This window comes from Poromitra crassiceps, assembly GCF_964638095.1.
Source record: "Poromitra crassiceps genome assembly, chromosome: 8".
Taxonomy (NCBI): Eukaryota; Metazoa; Chordata; class Actinopteri; order Beryciformes; family Melamphaidae; genus Poromitra; species Poromitra crassiceps.
This window is the reverse complement of record NC_139629.1, coordinates 39,889,035-39,901,230: the sequence shown is the minus strand read 5'-3', so window position 1 is coordinate 39,901,230 and position 12,196 is coordinate 39,889,035. Positions and strand designations below refer to the sequence as shown.

At 43.1% G+C, this 12,196-nt stretch overlaps 1 protein-coding gene across 1 annotated transcript in view; it reads left to right on the top strand.

The window, feature by feature from the left end:
* Positions 1–7,191: 7,191 nt before the first annotated feature.
* The window catches only part of LOC310781275 (RNA-binding motif, single-stranded-interacting protein 2-like), a 32,079-nt gene continuing 27,074 nt past the window's right edge, over positions 7,192–12,196 (top strand). The window contains exon 1 of the mRNA XM_083641865.1: positions 7,192–7,284. Within this exon, the coding sequence (XP_083497991.1) occupies positions 7,210–7,284 (75 nt within the window). The 5' untranslated portion in view covers positions 7,192–7,209. The remainder of the gene's footprint in view (positions 7,285–12,196) is intronic.

The following is a 12,196-nucleotide window of genomic DNA, read 5'->3' as shown; positions in this document are numbered from 1 at the left end:
ATAGTACACTGTATGTATATATATAGACAGAACATAGTACACTGTATGTATGTATAGACAGAACATAGTACACTGTATGTATGTATAGACAGAACATAGTACACTGTATGTATGTATAGACAGAACATAGTACACTGTATGTATGTATAGACAGAACATAGCACACTGTATGTATGTATAGACAGAACATAGTACACTGTATGTATGTATAGACAGAACATAGTGCACTGTATGTATGTATAGACAGAACATAGTACACTGTATGTATGTATAGACAGAACATAGTGCACTGTATGTATGTATAGACAGAACATAGTACACTGTATGTATGTATAGACAGAACATAGTACACTGTATGTATGTATAGACAGAACATAGTACACTGTATGTATGTATAGACAGAACATAGTACACTGTATGTATGTATAGACAGAACATAGTACACTGTATGTATGTATAGACAGAACATAGTACACTGTATGTATGTATAGACAGAACATAGTACACTGTATGTATGTATAGACAGAACATAGTACACTGTATGTATGTATAGACAGAACATAGCACACTGTATGTATATATAAACAGAACATAGTACACTGTATGTATGTATAGACAGAACATAGTACACTGTATGTATGTATAGACAGGACATAGTACACTGTATGTATGTATAGATAGACAGAACATAGTACACTGTATAGACAGAACATAGTACACTGTATGTATGTATAGACAGAACATAGTACACGGTATGTATGTATAGACAGAACATAGTACACTGTATGTATGTATAGACAGAACATAGTACACTGTATGTATGTATAGACAGAACATAGTACACGGTATACTGTATATGTATAGACAGAACATAGTACACTGTATGTATGTATAGACAGAACATAGTACACTGTATGTATGTATAGACAGAACATAGTACACTGTATGTATGTATAGACAGAACATAGTACACTGTATGTATGTATAGACAGAACATAGTACACTGTATGTATGTATAGACAGAACATAGTACACTGTATGTATGTATAGACAGAACATAGTACACTGTATGTATGTATAGACAGAACATAGTACACTGTATGTATGTATAGACAGGACATAGTACACTGTATGTATGTATAGACAGGACATAGTACACTGTATGTATGTATAGACAGAACATAGTACACTGTATAGACAGAACATAGTACACTGTATGTATGTATGTATCGATAGACAGAACATAGTACACTGTATAGACAGAACATAGTACACTGTATGTATGTATAGACAGAACATAGTACACTGTATGTATATATAGACAGAACATAGCACACTGTATGTATGTATAGACATAACATAGTACACTGTATGTATGTATAGACAGAACATAGTACACTGTATATATAGACAGAACATAGCACACTGTATGTATGTATAGACAGAACATAGTACACTGTATGTATGTATAGACAGAACATAGTACACTGTATGTATGTATAGACAGAACATAGTACACTGTATGTATATATAGACAGAACATAGTACACTGTATGTATGTATAGACAGAACATAGCACACTGTATGTATGTATAGACAGAACATAGTACACTGTATGTATGTATAGACAGAACATAGTACACTGTATGTATGTATAGACAGAACATAGCACACTGTATGTATGTATAGACAGAACATAGTACACTGTATGTATGTATAGACAGAACATAGTACACTGTATGTATGTATAGACAGAACATAGCACACTGTATGTATATATAGACAGAACATAGTACACTCAGTAGCGGAGCGTACGCCGGGGCAGAGGGTGCGGCCGCCACGGGCCCACTCGTCAGGGGGGCCCATCAAAAATTTTTTTTTTTTTTTTTTTTTTTTTTGCAGGCCAGGCCACTGGGCCTGGCTGGCAACCTGTGTTTTTCTTTTTCTTCTTCAGAACAAGCTTGTCTGTAAAGTGGCTTCACTGTAGTCTTTCTTGGACATAATATTACTTGGCTCAATGAGTGACAAATTGTGTTTTCGGATATAGGGGCTATCAGCTATTTTACAGTTGTGACTTAAAATGACTTTATTTAATAAAGTCAGTGGTGTGAGTCTGAGAGGAATTCAATCAATAGACAATAACATTGGTGTGTTTAAAATTAGATATTCCACTAAATATGGCTAAAACCGATTCAAACATGCAAAAAAGGCACATTTTTCTTCGCGGCCTGGCAGGCCCGGTTCTACGGGGGTGCAAAAGCATGCATTGCACCCTTATTTTAATTGTCTGCATGCTCAGTTGAAAAGTAATTTTTTTTTTTTTTTTTTTTTTTTTATAAATGCTACAGCTGCACACTTACTGTTTAAACTTGAATTATAGTTGTTGTTTTTCTTTGTTCTTTGATGTGATTTTATGGCTTTTTGGCACCTATATGTAACCTTTTAAGGTTGAGATAATTGTATTATCATTATATAGTCCAAATATTTCAGTAAAGTACTTGAAACACTTGAAATATTCTTGCTTGGGTGGTATCATTCTACTTGAAATGATGGTCAAATGCATTATTTTTAGTAAAATAACATGTCAAATTTTTCGGGCGGCCGGCCTTTGGCCGGGCATCTGCACCCCTTCCTATCTAGGATGCACCCCTAGTCATCTTGTTCTGGAACCGGCCCTGCGGCCTGGCCTGGCCTTCCAAAAAAAAAAAAAAAAGATTTGATGGGGCCCCCCTAAGAGCTTCGCCCCCTCTGGGCTGATAGGGTCGCTCCGCCCCTGAGTACACTGTATATATAGACAGAACATAGCACACTGTATGTATGTATAGACAGAACATAGTACACTGTATGTATATATAGACAGAACATAGCACACTGTATGTATATATAGACAGAACATAGTACACTGTATATATAGACAGAACATAGCACACTGTATGTATATATAGACAGAACATAGTACACTGTATGTATATATAGACAGAACATAGCACACTGTATGTATGGCTGAGTGAACAGTTGATTTCTACACACTCAGTCAGGGTACACAAGGCAGGGCCCAGCGGTCAGGGGACTTAGTTGCCAGGCAACTCCAGCTAATTAAACAAACACTTGTGTGTCATTCATAGGATGAGAGGCATAGATAATTCTCTGATCCAATTTGTGATTTTTAATTTCATGCCAGTCAACTGAACTTTTATATTGGCTGACGAGCCACCATACTTGACAGTACTAACATAACATAAGCAGTGAGCTACTAAACTATGAGCTTCGATCGGTGACCGTCGCAAGCAAACAACCACCAACATAAACAAATACCAATAATAATTTCAGAAAAGCATTAATTTAACCTTTTCTTTGAAAATATCCTATCCTCGTATAACTTGCATCAGTTTGATTACTTACTTGATTACTTATTACAGTTTGATTACTTTAGCTCAAATCTAACATAACACAATACAATGTGACTTACATGAGGAATAGTTTAATTGCATTGGTATTTCACTCAATTGTTAGCATGGCAATGACAGAAATGGATAAGAATGACTCCTCCGAATAGAGGTTTTACTCTCCCCACTTTGGTTATTTATCCCTCATAGGGTTACAATAAAAGATATCAGTGTTGTCAGGTTTCTCCTTGAATAGTCTACAGTCTGTAGTCTTCAACACATGCAAAAAAAAGGATAGTCTGTGCTTATTTAATTCCATATGTGCTGACCGTCGGGCCAGAGTGCTGCTAGTGTTTCCTAATAGCAATTTGACCAGTGCCTCCAAGTGCTCTCGTGAAGCAAATGTTTGCTCCACTGCTGGCAGCAGCGACAACAATGATGGTGGGTGTGCTGCCGTGACAACCGATGCTCAGTGCCAAGAGCAAGTAAACATTACAGTGATAATAATGATGAAGATGAGGAGGAGGAGGAGGAGGAGGAAAACATCAAAACATAGTGCGTAACACCATGTGTGTAGTATTATTTTTGTTGCAGTAAGGTTATAGGGTGAAGGTTGAATAAGGGGAATGAAGCTTGCCTTATAGGGCCCCAAATCACTACGTCCACTCCTTGCTTCAGTGCAAAATCACTATTGGCCTTCCAACACCTTTATCAGTGGAACAGATAAGGTCCCTTAATCCTATCAAATGGAGTTCCTGGTCAAATTGATAAGTATTTAGTGGGAGAAGAAGCAGAGGTCATTGACAAGTTTGAAGCTTTGACACATCCCATATGGTCTAGCGGTTAGGATTCCTGGTTTTCACCCAGGCGGCCCGGGTTCGACTCCCGGTATGGGAAGCCAACAATTTAATTGAATTTCCCAAAGGGGATCAAAAAGACCTGTCTTAAATAAAGGATAATGGAAGATGATCAGCATCAAAACACCATGTGTGCTTTTCCTTTGTCAAGAGAGAAAAAAATTCCCAACGCATTAATTGGTCAAAACCTGCTCCCTAAAGCTCCCTAAAGACCCTACATCCCATTTGTATACTAAATCAAACCCCCTTTCAATCTTCGGCTGCTCGGAGTCCTCTCTGAACTTCCCTACAGCTGTGCAGCATGTCTCTGACACAGGGGACAATTGTTGCCAAAAAACTTATTTTGAAGGAATGGAAGTCCTCCTCTTCACCTTCTTTCGAATTGTGGTTGGCGGACATGACCTCTGTTATAAGGATGGAGAGACTTAGGTTGCTGAGGACCAATTCACTTCATAAGTTTTCCACCATTTGGGACCCGTTCCTAGCCTACCTTGATGAGGTTAGAGGTGACGGATGACTCGCCTGACTGCTCTCTCATGGACCCCTTGCACGGGATCTCAGGCACATTTCTCATGAGCACATAAGCACATTATGCGGCTGGTAGCTATGTACCTTAATGTTTTTTGTTTTGTTGGTTTGTTTTTGTGTGTGTATGTGTGTGTGTCTGAGCATGTTTCTTTGTCTTGTTATTGTTATGAAAAATCTCAAATAAAATATGGAAAAAAAACTTTCAGATAGGGTTGGGTAATAATAACCCTATGAAATGGAGTTCCTGTTCAAATTGATTTAGTGGGAGAAGAACGGGAGGTTATTGACAAGTTTGAAGCTTTGACACATCCCATATGGTCTAGCGGTTAGGATTCCTGGTTTTCACCCAGGTGGCCCGGGTTCAACTCCCGGTATGGGAAACCTGTACTTTACATGAATTTCCCAAAGGGGATCAAAATGAGCTGTCTTATTAAATAAAGGACAATGGAAGATGATGATCACCATCAAAATGTTAAGTGACAATATTTGTGGATTTCTTTTGTCAAGAGAGAAAGGATTGAAAAGGGTGAAGGTTAGGATGCAAAAGGGCCCATTCTTGCTTTTGCCTATAGGGGCCCAAGATCACTCACCCCTCAGTACAAAAATTCCCAACGCATTCATTGGTCAAAACCTGCTCCCTAGGCCTAGAGACCCTACATCCCATTTGTATACTAAATCAAACCCCCTTTCAGATAAGGTTCCTTGGGTAATAATAATAATCCTATGAAATTGAGTTCCTGTTAAAATTTATCACTATTTAGTGGGAGAAGAAGGGAGAAGTGGGACAAGTTTGAACCCCTGAAACCTCCCACATCAGCCTCCCAAAGCAACCTCCCATAGCAGTTGGGATTCGTGGTTTTCACCCAGGTGGCCCAGATTCGGCTCCTGGTATGGAAACGTGGTCGGGAACGTCGGCTACTTTACCTGAATTTCCCTAAAGGGATCAATAAACTGCTGTCTTATAAATAAAGGAGGATGATCACCATCAAAAGCTGGTAGATGACACTGTCGCTCTGCGAGGGTGGATTGAAAAAGGTGAAGGTTGGGATTCAAGGCGGACCGTTCTTGCCTTTGCCTAGGGGCCCCAAATCACTCGCCAGTGGCTTAAGTTCAGTACCAAAATTCCCAACACAAACCTACTCCCTATAGGCCTAGACCCTACATCCTATTTATATAGCCTACATAACCCCTTTCAGATAGGGTTCATTAGGTAGGCTAATAATCCCACCAAATTGAGTTCCTGGTCAAATGGGAGGGAGGGGGTGGGGGTGGGTGTGGGTGGGTGTTCCTTGACAAGCTTGAAACCCTGAAACTTCCCATATGGTCTACTCTAATGGTTAGGATTGTTGGATTTCACCCAGGTGGCCCGGGTTCAGTTCCCGGTATGGGATCGCCTCCTAAACCATCCGGTCACGTGAGTTCTCATTTATGAAACAGAATGTGAGTTCACAGATCCGGATGGCTTCAACCGGGCTCAGTAAGAAGGTCTGTCTTATCTTAAATAAAGGAGGAGGATCAGCATCAGAACCTGCTAAGTGACACCATGTGTGATTTTATTTGCCAAGAGACAAAGGGGTCATAAAGGGTGGATTGAAAAAGGTGCAGGTTGGGATTCAAGGGGGCCCATTTCTTGCTTGCCCTTGCCTACGGGGGCCCCAAATCACTCACCTCTGGTTAAAACTTGGTACAAAAATTCCCTATAGGCCCTACATCCTATTTGTATACCAAATCAGAACCCCTTTCAGATGGGGTTCCCTGGGTCAGTGTTTCTCAAACTTTTTCATGTCAAGGACCCCTAAACTGACATAAATTAAACCATCTGATACAATTTTTGCTTTTAGATGTTTTATTCTACCTACAGAGATGAAGCCCATGACCAAAATAGTGTATACATTCTGTGTTACTTATTGGATGGTATATTATAGTGACAATAAATGACCCCCCGTTTTGCTGGGGGACCCCGTCAAGGACCCCACTTTGAGAAGAACCACTGCCTTGGCATTTGGATAATAATCTATCAAATTCAGCCCCAAATTAGTAGCCAAGTATTTAGTGGGGAGGGGGGAGATTGGATCCTTGTCATGAAAAAGTTTGTGAACCCCCCCTTGAAAATAAACTGGCATACAACACTGCCAGTGTTGGGCAATGGGCACACACACACACACACACACACACACACACACACACACACACACACACACACACACACACACACACACACACACACACACACACACACACACACACACACACACACACACACACACACACACACACACACAGAGAGAGAGAGAGAGAGAGAGCAGCAGAGTGATCTGCTGCTGTGCTGGGGGAGCGACTCCAATCACTCCCGCTGTTCCAGGCTGAATTTCCCTGGCTGACGTCACTGGCTTGCCTTGGCTGTGCTCTCCGCTCCGGACATAGCGCTGCCTGTGAAAATGCTGCTCTCTGTGCCGCCAAGGACAGGATTCAACCCGTACACCCAGGGCTACCCCAGCAGAACCCACAAGAAGGTAAAGGCGATATTATGACGGCCCAACTGTCCTTTCTCTCCCTTCCTCTCTCTCTCTCTGTCTCTCTCTCTCTCTCTCAAGTCATTTCGCGGTGTAGTGTCGTTGTCCGAGCTCTTGTCTCCAGTTTAGGTTGCTGCTCGACTAGTATAAGCTGCAGTGTCCTTGAAAGTGGACCGTAGGCAACGTTTAAACTCTCTCATAGTTGCTCGTTACAATGTCGCTGTCGACTGTTTGTTGTTGTTGTTGTGGTGGTGCGGTTGTAACATTGTAACAACGAATACGAGGACCGTTACAAATGTTGCCAGTGGATTACTACTACACAGTTAGCTTTCGTTCGTTCCCGATACGGTCGCTGTTCTCTTCCTATACATAACATAGAGTAGGCTGGTGTGTAGTAAAGCCTGCGAACTGTGTTGTTGACGCAACAAGCCGCCCGCTGGCTAATATCTTCCACTTTAATATACATTCGTGCGTGTTTATTCGCCTGCATCTTTTTCGCCTCGGTAATGTTTCATTGAATAAAGCACAAGTTAGCAAAGTTTCCCCCCTCTTTTACGCGTACAGATATATGCCCCACCCCTCCTGATGACTGAAAATGTTTCATGGCACAATGAAAGAAAAAGGGAGGGGGGAAACAGTTACAGAGATGTGTAACGCTAGTAAAGTCTAATATTGAGCCGTTACAAACAGGTATGAGAGCATGAACAATAGGCTTTGTAAGGTCTGACTGATTACCTTGCTGCCTGTGCTAATTAATTATTCATGATGTCACATTGTTAGCTCATTTCAGCTGTTGTGTTGACTGTACTGTAACGTGTTTGGGTAATCCAGGTATTACCTGTAATGTGATGTGCAACCTAAGTGTCTGGATCACAGCTAGGAACTGATGTGTGTGGGTGTGTTCCTAGGGGGAAGGGGATATATGTGACCAGCGGCCGGGGCGGAGGCCAGTCAGGCCAGGGTGGGCGAGCTGACCGGGTGGTTTAGAGCTAGCAGCGAAGCTAGCTGCTAGGAGCGTGTATTGTGAAGACAAGAATAAAGAGCCTGTACCAACTTCAAGTCTCCAGTTCCTTGGACGAATACCCACTTCGTTACATTGGTGCCAGACAGTAAAGCGGTAACGCCTCTGATTCGGCCGAGAGGGGAGAGGGTGAGAAGGAACGGCAAAAGAGACGGGTGGTGCGGCTTTTTGGCTCTAGAAACTGGCGCTAGTAAGTTAGCTACCAGGGGTGCTAACTGCTAACTGCTAGCTGCTAAAACCACGTGCGATGGTGCGCGGAGAATCAAGTATCTCCGGAGAATGGCCATCGGTGAACGGGAGGAAAGGAGAGCTGACGGCGGGGATCAGCTCGATGCTGGCGGGCATGGAGGCCCGTGTGTTGAGAGAGGTCGGACGGCTGGTGCAAGAGACTCCTGCCTGGGCAGTGGAGGTGATGCGGGCGCTGCGAGAAGTCATGCAGCGGGGGGACTTGATGAGCGCGGAGGTAATGCAGCGGGGAGAGCGGCCGGAAGAGCCACGAAAGAGACTGTGTTGGACCTGCAGAGAGCCGGGCCACGTGGCGAGGTGGTGCCGATGCGGTTCCGGGAGACGGACCGGGTATGCGAGACAACGACATGGACAGCAGGGAGCCTGCTGGACATGTAGCGAGATTGGACATCTAGCCAGAGAGTGTCCAAAGGCTGTCGGAGATCGGGGGACAGCGGGAGAAGAGAGACGTGCAGGCGGCAGACAGGTGAGACTCTGCTGGATTTGCCAGTCACCGGAGCACTTGGCCAGGGACTGCACTGAGAGTGTGGAGGCCGGAGGTGAGACGCAGGCTGGGAAGAGCGTGAGCAGCCGGGGAGAAGAGAACGACATCGTCTGCAGCGTTGTTACAGTCGGGAGAGCGACGCTCGTGTCTCCGAGTGAGCGAGAGGGGTTACCGCCGGGGGAACCGGCCCAGCCTAACCGCTATACACCCCCTAACGTTGCACTGCGGAGAGCCGAGGGGAAGATCGACGCCGGTGGTGTTCGCTCTGCTGTCCTCAACCCTGGAGGAGGGGGACGGAAAAACGAGCGAGTGCGAGGCCGGGAGGACGACGCCAGGGTCAGCTGGAGAGTCGACGGGCGCGAGGGGAGACCGGAGGACGAGGATGTCGATCCGGTGCTCGTTCGTGCATTTGCTACTGGAACAAACAAAAAGGGGGGACCGAAAAGAGTGCTTCAGGGGAATTGGTGAAGCTGGGAAAAGGGGGGATGGAAATGGGGTTTAAAAGAAAAGCTAAGGAAAATGTGGGGGGCTTGTGTTTGAATTGAAATGTGTGAAAAAGAAGGAAATAATGAAAAACTAGACATTATGGAGTGCCTAATGGGAAACTAGACATTATGGGGGTACCTAATGGAAAACTAGACATTACGGAGTACCTAATGAAAAACTGGACATTATGACGGGGTGCTGAAAAGAAAAGACTGGTTCTTGGGGAATTATAATTTGATGTGGTGATGGGAAAAATGTTGTGTTGGTGTGTTTTGGTACAGGGGGATATGTGTGGGTTGTGGGTGTCGACGTGGGCGTCGAGCTAATGTTGGGTGAGGAGTATGTAACGTGTTTGGGTAATCCAGGTATTACCTGTAATGTGATGTGCAACCTAAGTGTCTGGATCACAGCTAGGAACTGATGTGTGTGGGTGTGTTCCTAGGGGGAAGGGGATATATGTGACCAGCGGCCGGGGCGGAGGCCAGTCAGGCCAGGGTGGGCGAGCTGACCGGGTGGTTTAGAGCTAGCAGCGAAGCTAGCTGCTAGGAGCGTGTATTGTGAAGACAAGAATAAAGAGCCTGTACCAACTTCAAGTCTCCAGTTCCTTGGACGAATACCCACTTCGTTACAGTACGTACACTCCATCATAATGAGCCTATTACCTTTATTTAGTCTCGTACGGATCATTGAGGGTTAGGCCTCATTTACAATGATGTTGAGCAAAAACAGGATACAATAATAATAAAACAGACAGGATAAAAACAATAAAATAAACAACTGTACAAATAATTTTAATAAAAGATCAAAGGTATAAGGTATAAAAACAGATCAATGATCTGTATCTGTAGTCAGGAACATTATGAAATGATGATGATGATGCAGAATGGTGTTGTAAGCCTGGTAAAAGTAACTCAAGAATACTGCATGCTTCAAAGTATTGTGTTTCTTTCAGTAGTATTTTTTTTTTTAACTAGAATTAACTTTAACATGGATTGTGTTGTAATAACTGCTGCTGGAATATGTAGGCCTGTGCTCTAGCTGTGTCTGTCTGGAATGGCATAATAAGTATTTCGATGACTGACTCTCAGCATTTCTTGAATAATGTTTGAACGATGCTGAAACCCAACACCTCCCCTCCTCAGCCTGTGTTATTCCCTTCCCTGCCTCACGGCTGGCAGGAATTCAGATTGCTCAGATTAATGACCTGGAATCCCTGGAATCCTGGATTCAGACAATGTGCTCATTTCAAGAAGGTCTCTCTCTCTCTGCTCCTGCAAACCTTCTCCCTTCAAAAAGACAACTTTATCCCACATTGTGTGAGGTCTCCAAAGTCACAGAGGGAAAACGTGTAAATCCTACGTCAAGTGGGGAACTCCTGCTCTGTGTCTTTTACTATGAGGAAGGGTGGAGAAAAGAAAAGGATTAAGAGATTTTTTCTCCTTTCTTCTGCTTTTGATTACCCTCCTCCACCCCCCCCCCCCCCGCTTCCCCTCAGCATCCCCCCTTTCTTTTCCCCTGTGTGTTTCACATACCTTGATTTCTTTTCTGTCAGTGGTTCAGTTCACATGGACAAGAGAGCGCAGCCATTCCTCTTTAAAGGGCGAATCCCTTTCTGTAAAACCATCGTTTTGTGGGATTTCCATGCCGTTTTTTTTTAATGGGACAGGATTGACTCAGACAGAAGAGAACAAGGATAAGCCTCACACCTGTTAGCCCCGAGCTGCTGAGGATTTTCTCATCACTCTTCACACCTAGTATTGTTTATTTTATTTTATTTTATTGTATTTTATTGTATTTTTGCATACGGCAGCAGAAATATATCTATGAAGTGATTGTGTTTGTAACAACATGATCTTTTCCACGGTGCCGGTTAAGGTCACTTTTACCAAGCAGGTAGGAATCAACATGTCAGTGTTTGTTTAGTAAATAGATTTGTGCTTTTTTACATTACATAGCAAATCATACATTTTCCGGCATATTTTAGGCTATAACTTGAGCACTTTGCTTGTGCAATTTAGCTTCATTCAAATTGAATGATATAGTTATTGACCTTGGAAAGTTAGAATGTGTTGATATAGGCTAAATGTATAATGATTAAGTAAAAATGTTGTTTTATGTTTGAAAGAGTGGTGTTACCTCAATAACATAATTGAACAAGATCAGCGAATATACTCTCATAATTTTAATTTCTATATTTACTCGTGAATGCCACATTATGCTGCCTTGGATTATGGCTTCCCCTATAGGAAACTAGTGGTACATCTTGGGTTAGAGGAAATTCAATTAAAACAAATAAATGCGACATCCCTCAGTATCACTTACACAAACTATTCGTTATCGTTGCCGAACAAAGCCCAGTTGTCCGGGAGCCATAGAGATTTGCGTTTCATGGTTCATAGCAGAGATCAGGCTCATAGCATTCATTGGTATGACTATACATTCTGCCTGGCTTTTACTGCTCACTCTTCTTTCTGGGATAAAACGTCCTTGAGTCACCTGTGCTCCCTGTAGGCATCACCTCCGCTCTCTCGTCTGTAATCACCACATCGTTCTTCGCTCGCTGCCTGGGGCACCGTCCTCCTCTGTTGTGGGCCTCTTATCGTAGCCTATATGCTGCTCGCAGAACCCTATATTATAGCATCGTGCAGTAACGGAAAGAGCTGGGCAATATATCA